This window comes from Macrosteles quadrilineatus, unplaced genomic scaffold (assembly GCF_028750875.1).
Source record: "Macrosteles quadrilineatus isolate MER2022 unplaced genomic scaffold, UCM_ALF_1.0 Scaffold_1__1_contigs__length_201487025, whole genome shotgun sequence".
NCBI lineage: Eukaryota > Metazoa > Arthropoda > Insecta > Hemiptera > Cicadellidae > Macrosteles > Macrosteles quadrilineatus.
This window is the reverse complement of record NW_026542594.1, coordinates 67,529,565-67,546,170: the sequence shown is the minus strand read 5'-3', so window position 1 is coordinate 67,546,170 and position 16,606 is coordinate 67,529,565. Positions and strand designations below refer to the sequence as shown.

General features: G+C 33.0%; 1 protein-coding gene across 1 annotated transcript in view; it reads right to left on the bottom strand.

Annotated features, from left to right (window-relative positions):
• Positions 1 to 16,397, bottom strand: part of LOC128983486 (uncharacterized) — a 57,818-nt gene extending 41,421 nt beyond the window's left edge. Inside the window, exon 1 of the mRNA XM_054402785.1 lies at positions 16,056 to 16,397. Coding sequence (XP_054258760.1) covers positions 16,056 to 16,131 — 76 coding nt within the window. The 5' untranslated portion in view covers positions 16,132 to 16,397. The remainder of the gene's footprint in view (positions 1 to 16,055) is intronic.
• Positions 16,398 to 16,606: the final 209 nt, after the last annotated feature.

Genomic DNA, 16,606 nt, shown 5'->3' with positions numbered 1-16,606 from the left:
AAATACCAAAATCGTATTCCTCACCTACTAAAACATGCATTTCGACATACGGATCAATATATTTGTACAATCCGTTCCTTAATAAAAACCTATATATTTTCATAATCGTCGCGCGAAATATAAGAATTTGTATTGACCTTATGGCTACATCATCGATCATAGTTGTAATAAACATTATGAATCGGTATATTTTGGGGTAGGAGTTAAGAATTTTATTTTAGAATTTCAACACAAAAAATCGTTTAAATTATATATTTGATTTTCACCGTAGTTTTATCTCTACAGCCTAAACCATACATTTTCGAAAGTTTAAAAATACCATAATCGGATTTCTCTCCTATTAAAACATACATTTCGACATACGGATCAATATATTTGTACAATCCGTTCCTTAATAAAAATCTATATATTTTCATATTCGTCGCGCGAAATATAAGAATTTGTATCGACCTTATGGCTACATCATCGATCATAGTTGTAATAAACATTATGAATCGGTATATTTTGGGGTAGGAGTTAAGAATTTTATTTTAGAATTTCAACACAAAAAATCGTTTAAATTATATATTTGATTTTCACCGTAGTTTTATCTCTACAGCCTAAACCATACATTTTCGAAAGTTTAAATACCATAATCGGATTCCTCACCTATTAAAACATACATTTTGACATACGGATCATGGTATGTCCGATTCGTGGTTTAATTCGATTCGTTACAAATTATTCAATTAAAATGCAATCAAAAACTACTTTCGGCCAGATATTTGGTTGGAATGTGGAATATCTTAGCTATTGTATAAAATTATAGCTTAACTAGTGTACATGTTGCTCGAAATCGAGCAATTGCAAAGAAGTACAGGAGTTACATATAAACAAATGACTTGTTAAAAAACTAATAACAGTCATAATTTCCGATGATTTTAAAAGAGTCAACTAAAAGATTATTAACTAATGGAAATACTCACAATTTACATAACAGTCCTATTCCAGTTTAAAGGGTTATTTTTTAACTATCAAACTGCCCATGGACGGGAAATGGTAAGCTTACAATTTAAGTCAAAATAAAAAGTCTGTCAGCTTTTATAATGTACTGTACCTAAGTTATTTAGCCAATTTGTAGACAATAAGGTGTAGGCTACAAACTCTACAGAACTCTCATGCTTCCATGGGGAGCAACTAATTATTAATATTTATAGATATACCACGAACAAAACAACCTGCGCAGAAACCAAAAGATCACGTGGTTCGCGCAGGTAGGTGGGCCGTACCATTCAAACCTGCGCGGCTCGAAACGGCCGAGGGTTCTTTTGTTTCTGGTATTACTATAATTCCTGACAACAGCTGGAGTTTCAAAACAATGTTTGTTTCCCGTGTTAATCTTATGGAGAAATACGAAACTTTAAAGGGTCCCAGGGCCTCACTCTCTAATTATTTACCTAAAAAGAAAGTTTCCTGCACAACTTCACGTTACGCTCTTTCCAATGACACCAAAAACATGTCAATCGGTTCAGTAGTTTCGGAGGAATAATTGTCACAAAAATCCTGCTTGCGTATTAAATAAGTATAGATGTGACTGTGGACCCAATTTTGTACTAAACACACGCTGTTGTTTGATCTCGAGTAGCCGACCCAGTGTTAGCATCAAGAGGCCAAAAACTAGGAACGTAGCGCCAGCCACGTCCCTTTCACTTTCAGCAATTTTACAACCCTCGCCAACCCTACACATCCAAAGACAGAGAGAGAGAGGGAGAGAGACAGTAAAACAGCTGTCGAAGTCGATCGGGTCGACCTAGCCTCGGTCGTCAACTCGCTTTCTTTTTCTTCGCCTACAAGCGTTTGAATAGGGGCGCGGGAAAACTACTTGTGTGATGCGGCACGCGTAATACCGGAAAAGGCCTTCGGGTAGTTCTAGAGCGCCGCCAGAATTGGGTCGCTGGAGTCGCGTTTTAGTTGCCACTTTACTATTGAAGATTCTTAAGTGGCAAAAGAGTTTATGACGAAATATACCCCCACCGCAACAAACCTGCAGACTAAGCAAATTTCTATTTGCCTGATTGGATTTACACTAAAATGACTTTTTGAAAATATCACAGTTATTCCATATTTAAATAGAATAAGTTTAACAAGTACTTAGGTTTGCTGCAACAGGGAGGGTAAAAGTGTGTTTTTTTTTTGTAAAATAATAACATTTTATAAATAAATAAATGATTTTTTTCTAATTTAATGCAAATATTTTCATAAACAAGAAAACTACTACAGTTTACTTATTCCCTGGTGTGGGTGAGGGTATACATTCAACTCTAGCCGATGTCTAGAGTTTCCTTGGATGGGTGGCCGACCAACCGGTGGTCATAGGGTGACGACACAAAGGGGGTGGTAGGCGGGTATCCGTGTCGGCCAGTGAGTCAGTGTTACCGGTGTTACTTCAAAGATGAATTAATGCCCTCGGGGAATCCCGAGGTAGGCGCGGCGCTGCCAGCTCGACACTTGTTTCGGTCACTGGTCTTGGTTGATTGTTTCGTTTTCGTTTTACTATCTTTTGATACTTTTACATAAACGGTATAGCCATGATATATTACTAATGAAAATTCAATAAGTACATTGCACACTAGGATAGTTCATGTAAACAGTTGTTACTTAAATAGTTTGGAACTCTGGTCACGTCTATATTCTTCATTTGAGTGAACTTAACTGCAGGCTATTCAATAGACTGTGAAAAAAAACTGTGAATGATTTTATGTACTTGGGGTTTGATATTTTTTTTATTATTATAGCAAAAACTACCAATCTTTGTCATCCGCGTCATAATTCTTGAGCTAACTACTTCTGCAATGATATACCTTACGTCACAAAACTGTATTAACCCTAGATCCAGTACCTCTGCTCCAACTAGTATTATAACATTGCCGTCCAGGAATCTTTGAACATATAGTTTGACAATAAGTGCATGGATAGTACAGCCGTTTCAACAAGGATTTATTTACTATATGTTCTTAAAACTGAAATTAATTAGAAAACTATTAAAATAAATTAAATTAATTAATTTGATGTGAATTTAGCTTTAGTTAACAACACTCATACAAGTTCATAAACATAAACCAAATATTTTTTTTTACTAGAAACGATTTGCAGGGTCGTCCAGATGAACTTGGAAATAGTACCATAGATAAAAGGAGTAGACATACTCTGTCATACATACATGTCTATACTCCTTTTATCCTTATATTAGTTCATTAGAAAATCTGAATATACAGTAGTGCCGTGCATTTGAAGTACTTACTCAGAACACAGACTTACTTGAGGACAGTTACACAATAAAACGCAAAGATCTACGGAAGTAAAGACTACATTATTTAGTAAAAAAAAGAACAAGGATGCGTCAGTTAGGGCCAGTTAGACAATTGAAGTACACAGAATTGAATCACCATAGTATTGTCCATGCAACAACGTGAGAGGATAAAACATGTACTTCTTCAATTATAATTACATGTTTCTGTGTAAAACCGAAGACGTCTACAGACTTTACTAAGAAAAACTTCTCCCCGGTAACACAGGCAATGGGAATTCCTTCTAGACAAGGTTTTCAATAGGCCTACAACAAAATCATAAAACAAAAGATGTTTCTCAGGCTAAGTAGCACACTGTGCACTTCAGCAAATAAATAGTTTACCGAGATAACTATTGCTTACCAAGACAGCAGTGTCATTTAAGGAGAAGTAGTACAAACTAATGTCACCAAAAGTCTAAATTCATTCTTTATTTTATTTTTTTAAGAGAGGGAAAAATAGACAACAAAGCTTTAAATAACCGGTATTATCAATTTGTATTTATCTCTCAATTGAATAAATGTAACGGTAGTTACCTCACCACTGTTAACAATATTTGACCCTCCTATTACATAAATATGTTAGTTAATTTAATATTCAAACTCGTGTACATGTTGCTCGAATTCGAGCAATTTCAAAGTAATACAGAATTTATTTCAAAACGACTGGAGATAACTGTAACTGTGTAACTGCTGGAGATACTCACGATGTATATACAGTAATCAACATTTCCTGTAAATATTTTATCATATTTCATAAATTGGTATTGCTTTTTAATGTTTCTACAAATGTTTCCTGACTTATAGCTGCATAAGGTTGTCCATGTTTATCTTATTTATTGATAAACCTATGTATGGCACCACCCTTGTCGCCAGCAGTAAGTTTACAAATTTCAGTAATTTTTTAATAAAGATAAACACTTTTTTGATCATATTAAGGACTTCCTGTTGTCTGTAACAATTTTATTTGTTCAATCGGCGTATTTTTATTTATTTAGCTAAATAAAACATGTATTTCATTGAAGTAAACTAATATAGGCCTATTTATATTCACTGTACTGTGTATAACAAAATATCGATTGAGAAACAAACAATTACACGTAATAAGAACCTCGCTAGTCCGCTGCATTGTGATAGCTGAAAATCGTCGGAATGAAAACCGCCGCTACAAGATACAGAAGTTGGTACGCCTGCAGTGCCCTGCGCGCGCCGCTGGCACTGCCGCTCAACACATCCCCACCTAAAAGACGAGCAAGTGGTAAGTCGGTCGGGAGGATTGACGACAAGTTGGTTTCTCGTATATACTAATTTAGATTTACAGGCCGGTCAACTGGACTGACGATGAAATAACTTGTCGACGTACTGGTTTTCAGTATTTATCTATTTAATTAAAAAAGACGGTCTAGTGGCAAGACGACCAAGTATCTTGTCGGTCAACTGGTGGCCCCCCTAACGCAAAACTAGAGAAATAATTTCCAAATTGTATGATGAAGACGTTTGCTACAGTTAATCGATCTGTACAACTTGTAAAGATACATCTCCGCCCTTCACCCTTCTCACTAAGCCGCCGTTGGATTCCTGGGGGATTGAGACTTTGAATTCGCTAAATATTAGTGTCTTGGAATCTCTCCGACCCCCGAGGGAACATTCCGCAGTCGCAAGATCTAGTGGAACGTGAATTTCAATTAACTAACATCCCTTTTATCATATTTCCCAGAAAATTTGTTTTAATTTCATTGTTTTATCGGGTGAACAATTCTCAAATTACCGAGTTCAATTTCACATTTTGTACTTTTCAATTTGTAAGCCTTAAGTAAGGAATACTTATTTCCTTCGTCCGACAGAAAAAAAATCATTAACTTCTATCAACCCTCAACTTCATTATTAGTATTCCTTCTTATATAGGGAGTGATTTTTCCTGTGCAATATGCACGTTGATGTAATTTAGTTACAATATATTTATTTGTGTACAGGTAGGCACTACGTTTTTTAGTATATTTTTCATAGCTAATATCAAGGATTATTCTTAAGCATTATTTTTATGTTATTGTTTTTTTTTCATATATTTCTCCTGGATAGCCTACTCTACATTCCTAGTGTGTCCATATTTCATCTTAGAATATTCTAACACGTAAAGTAGTTTAAGCTAAACAGTTTTCATCATGATTTAATGAATTTCTTAGAAGTCCTTTGTATGCTATTGTGTTAATCATATACCGTCTATTATCAAGCTCGAAGAGTTATAAGTGAATTATTGGTTATAGTTATGCCAAGAAAGGTTTGAGATTAAGGTTCCAGTTTTGTTTCCAGTGCCTAATAAATAAACTATTATTATTTATATGAGCAAATTTAAAATCCAGGATCCGTAGTAAACAAAAAACGTAGACCAACAAAACAGGTTTTTATTTAACGCGATCCAAATTAAAAGTATTTAGTGCGACACATTCAAATGAAGGTAACTTTTTTTTCTTTACTTCATTTTAGATCAACTGATATGCATTGTTGCATAGATATCTATGAGTTTTAGTTTTATTGACAATGCATTGTAAATAAAACTCAACATGGTGTTTTGACAAGCTCAAATAAAGTATGTATTGTAAAAGTTCTACGTTACTTTACTACGGATCCGGGTTCCTTAAATTTGTACATGTCAATAATAGTTGATTTTTAGGTACTGGCATTACACCTGGAACTTCTTGGTAAAAAAAAACAATAATTTACTTTTGAAGTTTTGTTATATAACTCTCCGGGCTTGGGGAAACACCATGTTCTCTGTGTTATTTACAGTATATTCCCAATTACAATAAACCTCATGGATAACTATGCATATCAGCTCATTGGCAATGAATTAAAGAAAACAGGTATCCCACATATAAGCTGGTTTTGTTATAAAAATGTGTCTCATAGTACTTTTAATTTGAGTGGAGTAAAAAAAAAACACCCTGTACAATTTGTAACAACAAATATTCATACGACGAGTCATATAAAAAAATTATAATATAGGCTGTGCTTCCCTGAATTCAAGAACAGTAAACTTCTGTTGTATACTCAATCATACATTCTACCAGAAAAAAATATTAGATCAGTTGTTTATGGTTTAGTAAATTAATCAATTTTAGAATGTAATTTTTGTCTTGATAGTGAAAACCACACCAGTAATATATTTACAATTAGTAATCCTAGCTAGTTCATATATATAGTTTTTGTATGTTAGTTGTATATAAGTTTTATTCTCTTTCAGAATATCACCTTCTACTTTGGTCGATTCCCTCACCATTTCAAAGTTATTTTCAAAATAGCTAAGCAACCTCCGAAATTATAGTTATGAGAAAATATTGAGTAAGGATATTTTTGTTAAACTTTGTACAACTAAATCTAGACTTATAACAGACCCACTTTGTTAATTAGTTAGTCATTGGAAAGCCTAATTTATGTAAATTTGCAAATAATTATGAAAGTGTGATTTTATTAAATATTTGTGGTAAAAAAGTAAATATAACAAAAGTACATTAAAAACTGCCTTTTTCAAGTTTCTGTTGTCAAGTTTCCATTTGTAGCCAGACTTTGTCTGCCTTTATTTAGTATTTTCAAGAAATGCATAGTAGTTGTTTGTAGTAAATTTTATTCTCTTTCAGAATATCACACCCACTTTGGTCGATTTCTCCTCTATTTAAAAGTTATTGGCAATAAACTAAGTTATCTCCAAATTTATAGTGGTGAGAAAATACTGAATTAGATATATTTTTGTTAAACTTTGTACAACTAAAATCTAGACTTTTACTGGTCCGATTTTGTTACTTAATGGGTCGTTGGAAAGCCTAATTCGTGTAGATTTGCAAATAAGTATGGAAGTTTGATTTTATTACATATTTTGGGTGAAAAAATAAAAAAAAACAATAATACATTTAAAATGCCTTTTTCCTCCAAGTTTATATTTTTAAGTTTATATTTGTAGCCAACTTTAAGCTGCCTTTATTGAGTATTTTCAAGAAATATATTGTAGTAATTTGTAGAAAATTGTATTCTCTATCAGAATATCACCTTCCACTTTGGTCGATTTCCTCACCATTTCAAATTTATTTGCAAAAACGTTAAGCAGCCTCACTATATATAGTTGTGAGAAAATATTGAAATAAATATGTTGTTGTTCAACTTTGTACAAATAAATATACAGTTCTACTGAACCGATTTTAATAGTTAATAGATCATTGGAAAGCCTAATTCGTGTAGATTTGCAATTAATTATGAAAGTTTAGATTTTTTTAGATTTACTATTTTCTAATTTACTAGGTAAAACCCGTCAAAGTCGATAGTTACTGTTGAGGTTTCAAGCAAGATCGTTGACTATAAATCGATGATAAATATCTCAATTTTTTTAACAATTTGGGTTGTTCGTGATTTAGCAGTGTGCTTTAGGTACGCCCGATCTTAATAATCAATCATTCAAATGGACGCTGGTATTTAATTGAAGGTTCTTAGGTCAAAAGAACCTTCCTTTGGATAATCTTTTGGAGAATGGCAAATAGGATAACGTAACTAGAATTGATTAAATATATCTAAAACTTAATTCCATATCCAAGATATAATCAAATTTATGTTTTCCGATTGAACGATACAGTATCTTGAACTTAACTGATTAAAACTATCAATATCTCAAATGAAAACCATTATTTCTAGAAGTATTTTAAGACCAAGACATATAAAATAACTTAAATAAAAATAGAGTTACGTATCATTGATTGCAAATAAGTTCTAAAACTATTGTAATTATTGTTGATTCATGATTCAGCAGTGTGTTAGGTAGTCCGATCTTAATAATCAATAGCTCAAATAAAAGCTGGCATTTCATGGTTTTTAGACAAAACATATATAGGGTAATGCACTTAGAGCTGGTGGAATACATCTATAATTGAAGTAAAAAATAAAACCAAATTTAAATTGTTTTGTCGAGTAATACATTAGATAAAATATTGATGATACTTGATGACAAACATGTGCTTGCATAGCTTTATTTTAAGACCAAAGTTATGAAAATCGGTCGGGTAGAAGATCCAAACGAACTCGAAAAAAAAAACAAATTTAACTCCCATAAGAAATGTACAGGAAGGCAGTTTGTGCATAGCTCGAAATATACGTTAAAATGAATGCCAATGCTTGATGGCAAATCTGTGGTGCGTCCATAGTTTAATGCCAAAATTATGAAAATCGGCCGGGTAGAAGAGCTAACCTGACTCGGAAAAGAAAACCCGATAAATTTTATAGATGACAATAATTCGTTTACCATTATGCATAACGTAATCATAGAAAACATGTGTTAATAATTAATTTAACAGCTTATTGTTATATTGTTATTTATTTGATTTTTCTTTGATTGAATGTTGTTGTTAACAATTTGCATTTGTGTTTAAAGTGAGTTCCTTATTTTAAGTGTGTGATTCTAATGTTATGTGCTTAATTTGTACCATTAATATTAGTGACTAAAGTGGTGTATAGATTTCATAGCCATTATTTTACTAGAGACCGTTGTATTTAACAACATCGGGCTCTGTTGCTAGTCTAACAATAACAAGTAAAACGATAGTTTATACATAGTTTATTATAACAATAGTATACGGCCCTAGTTACACCCTTGTGGAATGAGTCTATTCTTATTGCCAAATAGACAATTCTAAAAGTAATCTTCAAAATATAACCAAACAAATTAACCAAGAATGTTAAGACCGGTATTACACTGTATTTCTATGTCATATATCTGTAATCAAATCTGCGATGAAAAATATTACAGTCTAATGGACCAACTATTAGTTATTATTGAACTATGATCATAATTATGTCTATGATCATACATTCTCCTAGAGAGAACACCTAATATTTCCAACCAAATTTAATTGCGTAAAACACGCAATATTTTATAGTTCTAGCTTTGCGAGGCAAATGAAATGCTGTAAAGTGTAAAGAATAGTGACTACAAAAATATAAGCAAGCGTTTAATAGCTCATCAGTCAATTGCAGAGGGCGTCTTTAGTAGTATTGATACTGTAACTCATTAATTAGCTGGATCAAATTAATTTAATGGTGTGGCAAAGCAAAAATAATAAAATTGTTCAAAGTATTTCTTAACCATACCTATATTATATAATTAATAATATATATATATATATATATATATATATGACCCAGAAATATTATAGTGCAATACCGGCCTAATGCCGCTTTAAAATAGTTCTTGTAGAATCGAGTAGATCAATAAACGGTATTAGCAATATATAAATAACTTCTTGATCAGCATTGTACGTGTTATTAAATTTACGGAAAGTAAATAAAAGAAACGTCTTATAACACTTGAAACATATATTTACGCTTATACTGTTACTCACAAGACGGTAAATATACAAAAAAGGTGGTAAGTGGTGATCGATTTCGATTGGACACTCCAATCATCATCAGACCCAATAGGCGAATGACACCTATTGGGTCTGATGATGATTGAAGTGTCCAATCGAAATCGATCACCACTTACCACCTTTTTTGTATATTTACCGTCTTGTGAGTAACAGTATAAGCGTAAATATATGTTTTAAGTGTTATAAGACGTTTCTTTTATTTACTTTCCGTAGCAATATATGACACATAATTTCTTCCATTAGCCTTAGGTTAGTGATTTCTTTATTTTTTATGTATTTATATTTTTTTGTAAGGGAGAGGAGGGAAAATGCTTTTACACACTGGTAGCCAGCCTGTAGTGTGAGACTCCTGAAGGTTAGGTTAGTGGTGGGAGTAATTATTACTAGGTGGCGTTCGCAGATGCATCCACAAAATTGAGCGGAGTCATCAAGGGTTTATATTATATTGTTTTGTCGTCATACTGCAGTAGAAAGTCTTCATTGATGCATGCGTTGCGGGTTTAAAGTAGCATTTTTACTCTTTAGGGGATAAAATTCGTGTTTAGCCTCTATGGAGTAAAACTCAGCTGTTGTCAACTCAGTTGTAAATTTCTATTGTAAACGATTGAATACGTATCGAAATATGCAACGATTCGTGCTTCATAATCATTTTAACCTGCAGTCTACAGTCTCTTCCCATAGCATTTCAGCATTGCAAATACATTAATCCATTCCCACACTCAACACTGCCCACCTTTACTACTTCCTTCACCACCCCCTACGTCGTGGACCTGTTTCCCTCTCTTCCCATAGAATTTTAGGAATGCAGATACCTACCTAAATCTTATCGTCTTAAACAGTTTCCACGCTCCAGACAGCTCACCTTTACTACTTACTTCACCATTTCCTACGTCATAGACCTGTTTCCTTCCCTTAAAATAGCATTGAAGTATTAGATACATTAATCTAACTGCCACAGATGGTTCTCACAATATGTTCATACTTTACTACTTCCTAAGCCACTTCCTACATCGTGGACCTATTTTCATCACTTTCCATAGCATTTTAGTATTTTAGATACGTTAATCTAATTGCCACAACCATTGCCCACAACTCCGCACTGCCAGCCTTTACTACTTCTTTCACCATTTTCTATGTCGTGGACATGCTTCCATCCCTTCTCATAGCATTTCAGCATTGCAGATACATTAATCTAACTGCTACATACGGTTTCCAGTTCCCAAACTCCACATTGCTCACCTTACTACTTCCTTCACCTCTTCTTACGTCGCAGATCTGTTTCCCTCTCTTCCCATAGAATTTTAAGATTGTAGATACCAAGATACTATAATCTAATCGTCGTAAACAGTTCCCACACTCCGAAAAACTCGCCTTTACTACTTCCTTCATCTCTTCCTATGTCACGGACCTGTTTACCTCACTTCCCTTAGCATTATTTGATTGCAAATACTTTAATCTAATCGTCATAAACAATTCCCACACTCCGAAAAACTTTTCTTTACTTCTTCCTTCATTACTTCCTACGTCACAGACCTGTTTACCTCCCTTCTCTTACCATTATTGGAATGCAAATACCTTAATCTATTGGTCATAAACCGATCCCACACTCCGGACAACTCGCCTTTACTACTTCCTTCACCACTTCCTACGTCACGGACCTTTTTCCCTCCCTTTCCATAGCATTTTAGGATTGCAGATACCTTAATCTAATCGTCATAAACAGTTTCCACACTCCGGACAGCTCGCCTTGACTATTTCCTTCACCACTTCCTACTTCGCGGACCTGTTTCCTTCCCTTCCTATAGAATTTTAGGAATGCAGATACCTTAATCTAATCGTCATAAACAGCTCCCACACTCCGGGCAGCTCGCCTTGACTACTTCCTTCACCACTTCCTACGTCACAGACCCGTTTTCCTCCCTTCCCATAGAATTTTAGGAATGCAGATACCTACCTAAATCTTATCGTCTTAAACAGTTTCCACGCTCCAGACAGCTCACCTTTACTACTTACTTCACCACTTCCTACGTCACGGACCTCAAGCTAGTGTCGTCATTTGATTATATTTATGATCCATACCACCGTTTATGTTCTAATATCTGTGGAATAATGCTATCAGCTATTTATGTATTTACTGCATTCAAAAGTCAACAGCTGATCATATGTCTTTGTTTATGTGTCAAATACTGCTTCCATAAGGATTACATTGAAACTTTGAGACCCAGTGGGGCGGATTCCTGAGAGACTTTTTTAACGCCATATAGATGTTGGCACTCACCGATATGGTCTTTATCACCATGCAAAATTTGAAAACGATTGATTCAGCCGTTTAGGAGGAGTTTGCGTATTACGAAATGCATAAAAGTCGACGTATAAGAGCTTCGCTCGCTTCGCTCGCTCCGCTCAATAATATTTTAGGGGGAAATCACAAATTTTGCAGCAACTTTAAACAGTAATTTTACAGAATGGAGGTTGTACCATTTGTTAAGAGAGGTATAAGGACATTACCATACTAAATTTAAACCAAAATCGGTCACGCTACCTTTTTGAAAATCTAATTTGTCCGTTATATTATGGGAAAATCAAATAAGTTTCAATAGCTTTTACAGCAATGGGGCTTGTACAGCTTTGTTGACAGTTAGAAGGTCTATAACGTACTAAGTTCTAAAAACCCCAATTTTTTTATTGTGATCAGTGAACTTGAGTAAATAAGGGAATCAATATTAGAATCTTTCCACATCAAGTAGTTGCTTAATATCTTGTAATTCCCTTAGAAAGACATTTTTGAAACAAGAACTAGAATTTGATATTTTTGTATTGGTAGAATACAACCATTGGTCTATTATTTTACCAAATTATAATGTATATTAGGTGAACAACCGTTTTACACTTAATTCACTAAAACCAACTTGTATTGTTACAACAATCATGTTATAATTGGTATTTGGCTTGTAGAGAAAAAATGTGCTTTCCACCCGCATTAAATTACGAAGAGTTTTAAGGGTCCTAATGCCAAGTGACTGTTTAAAAACGCACTAAGCTCATTATATCTAAAATCAGTAACTTATTTGAATTGATTAGCTAAGGGTAACGTTGGCAAATATAATTGGGATTAACCATGCCCAACATAGTTTTAAATGTCATTACTTTGGTGGTCTATTTTTAGAACATATACCTAACGTTTTCTCGGGCCTTGTGCTAGAATAATAAGCGGTTTGTAACAAAGTGTGTACAAGGTATAAAATATACTTCTGATTTGTTAAACCAATATCAAAAAGACAATCAATGTATTTTCCCGCATTATTGCTGTAATACAGTACATTCTTCGTTAGTGAGAAGTCATTGAAGAAGCACCAGTTTCATCAAATAAACGATGAAGTTCTACTATATACTTTAAATAGTGTATTTAGTTTTTCTATCCCTGTTTCACTAATCCAAATACATTTTTCATCTTGCCACAGCTGAATAAACTACGGTTTTCAATACATGCGTAGTGAGCAAAACTTTTTGGCAACAAATCAGCTAGACCATTATAGTCCATTAAATAAACTTATTTTTTTATTTTTAAATTAATTAGTTTGATGATTTTTAAAAATATATTGTCCCAATTAACATAAACTATAATGTACCGTTATAAAGAATGTCGTATCGTATTGTATATTACTCTAAAACATAAACCCCATTACAATATTTTGATAAATTGAAATGTAAATCTTTGTTTATATCGACAAAACAAAAATGAAACCATGACAGGGGTAGCAATGCATGAAATGTATGTATTGTGAATTATGATTGTTGCGGCATGACAAAAATATAGTTCATCAAAGGAAGTTTCTTTTTTACCCTAGCTTTAAAATTTTACACACAATCTTATTTTTAAATCTTTAATTAAAGTTTGTTCAAACAATTATTATAACAAACAAAAGCAAACTATTGCTGCCAGAAATGTTCAAACATTTTGAAAGCAGCATTAGGGTTTTTATTTTTAGATAATTTTGGGATTTTTTTGTTTTTTTTTGTTACTTTGATTTATTTATAGGTTTATTGATGCTGTCAATACATGTCAAATTGAATTTTTTTATTGTCAGTTGTTATTTATTGTTCTCTTGTAGGTTGGTTGGTTGTTGTTGTTGTTGTATTAAATTAATTTATATTAGTCTACTTTTGCTATTTTTCAGTTGCAATTTAGCTGGCAGGTTTGTCATTATTATCATATCTAATTGAATTTATATATTAGTCTATAAGCACCAAATTTCTTATTGTTGTTTGGTTTATTAGCTATGTTTTTCTAGTCATTCACGTTGTACTATTTAAGCTTTACACTGTATAATGTAATTCCACTTTGCATTGTTGTAATGACTGTTAATATGTTAAGTTTTAATTTTATTTAGGCCTACACATATGCTTATTTCACATTCATTCAAAAAAGTTTTCTTTTTTGTTCTTCTTGTCAATTGTTTACAATATTAGCCATCCTGAGTTTTGTACTTTTTGATTTGTATAGTTGTAAAATGGAGATGTCCATGAATTCATGTTTATGAATAAATAAATAAATACGCATGGTTAAAACCAATAAAACCTAAATTATAAATCATCTATAATAAATCATCAATAAAACCTAGTCTATGGACTAGGTTGAAATCTATGGTAGATTGAAACTACTGATTAATATAACACCGTGAAATGGGCAACCTACATTATCAGAGTATACACTGCGTGTATCGCCGCTTCTTATTTAAGTGGTACTGATACAGTTATCTTGATTGATGCAATCAGACAAGTTGTTTGCATATGAAATAATTGAATGAAAATCTACTCAAATATATTGCTTAACTTTAAATCATTGTTTGGGTAGTATTTTTATTAAGTGCAAACCACTTCACAAATAAGACACAACTTACTTAGCCTTTACTTACAACCCCAACTAAACTTTAGAACATTATTCCTTTGCATTTAATAGCTTTCATTTAGTAAAGTATTTGTTCGTAATGGGGCGTGGGTATTATCCGACTATGTTTTAAGAGTGGTTCGGATTATCTTTAATACATTTTACAAATGCATTTCTCTAAAGCCCAGTTTAGGTTTTTTGAAAATAATTAATTATTTTTACAAGACATTAATGTTAATCTTGTTTTTGAGATCTGAGTTCCATCTACTTACACAATAAGTATGACAGAGATATTCTCTGGTCGTTTTTCAAGTTATAAAATGTGTATTTTTTGTTCAAAGATGTATTTTACTATAATTCAGTTTTAAAACATAAGTTACGAGCTTTGGCGTTCCAAGTCAAATGTTTCGCGTTTTTGTAAAATGTTTCTCGTTCCGAAGCATTACACAAAGTAAAACAAAATAATTTATCGAGATCTGTGCGATTAATGTCTGCCTATTATTTAGGAGGCGATCTTTTATAGAAATCTGGCTTAGAAGAAGTTGGTTAAGAGCTGAGCGAGACATTTATAAAGTATAGCCAATTATGTGTAGTTACTCTACTGGAATATTTTTTAAACCCTTTATTGCGAGATAAGTTACTTTCCTACGTCCACACATGAAAAGGTACATACATAAATAATTCATAATTGTACAGTAGTTCCTTATATCACAGTAGAGTGATTATTTTCCTATACATAAGCTGTATATTATTGTGAGACATGTGTTACTAGGGATAAAACTCCCATGTGGATACAGTTAAGTGGTTTTCTTATAGAAATATTCATAATATTTTTAAGCCTTGTCTATCCAGCCAAATAAAATCCAATAAGGTGCAAAAATAAGATGTCGTATTTTGTTGTAAACGCAAAATTACAACAAAAATGTATTTAGAAAATAACTCCAAACTTTGGTTGATTATACCAGTATGTTAATTTCATTGAGTATTTGTTAAAAGTGTGTTAACTATACGCATAAAAAAAACAAATTATTAAAAATAATCGAGTCAAACTAATCGATAGAATTTTTTAAGTATTTTATGCACTACTATATATATATAGTGCCTACTATGCATTGCAACTTTTTTATCATACTTATTAACTTAATAAAACGGTCTTTTTATTTTTACTTTATTAATTTTCGTACTTTTTGAATGATAAGTTTAAACTAATATACCTACAGAGTTTCAAGATAGTTAAGGAATCTTAAAGAATTATTATGACTTTTTTTGTGTTTTATTTAGTTTTATTTCAAACCATTCGGCTAGTTCAATAATGTGTAGGCCTACCGGTATGTCCCCGATTTATGTACAATTTCTAATGTGTAGTGCATTTACTATTAAAAGTTTTTAACACCTAAGAACTTGTTAAAATTTATTTTTAAACTCCCTTACTACTTACCGAAAAACATAAAAATAGTGAATAATAGTATGAGTAGGAAGCTGGAGAACCTAACCATCGTGCCGAGGTGATCCATACTACCACTTTACCAGGATGTCACTAGAGCATCGCACAATTTATTATATAAGTTTAACTCTCACAGTTGAATCACTTGTTTAAGTTTTTCAAAGTTTGAAGTTAGTTAGAGCGGCAGCGACATGCCGAGCGCGGGAGTGTACGGCACGACGCGCTAGAGGTGGGGCAGTACAGTAGTCGCAGTGTAGTCGTAGCGCGACTGTGGAGACTGATAGTACCCAGAGTTACCGCTCGCGCGCGCACAGCGCCACTAGACGGATCATTACTAACACGATCAACCGCCCATTGGCGACGGCGTGTGTTGTCTTTACCGACGTGACACACTGCCCTTATCCGGGGGTTGGTAATTGCCACTTAGAACGCTTCAGCATTTACGTACTTGAGAAACTTTTCTTCCTTTAGATATTAAAAAGTTTCTTTTTCCATGTATAATAATCTCCATTTTTTAAGAGGTTACAGTTTTCTGAAATTTACTA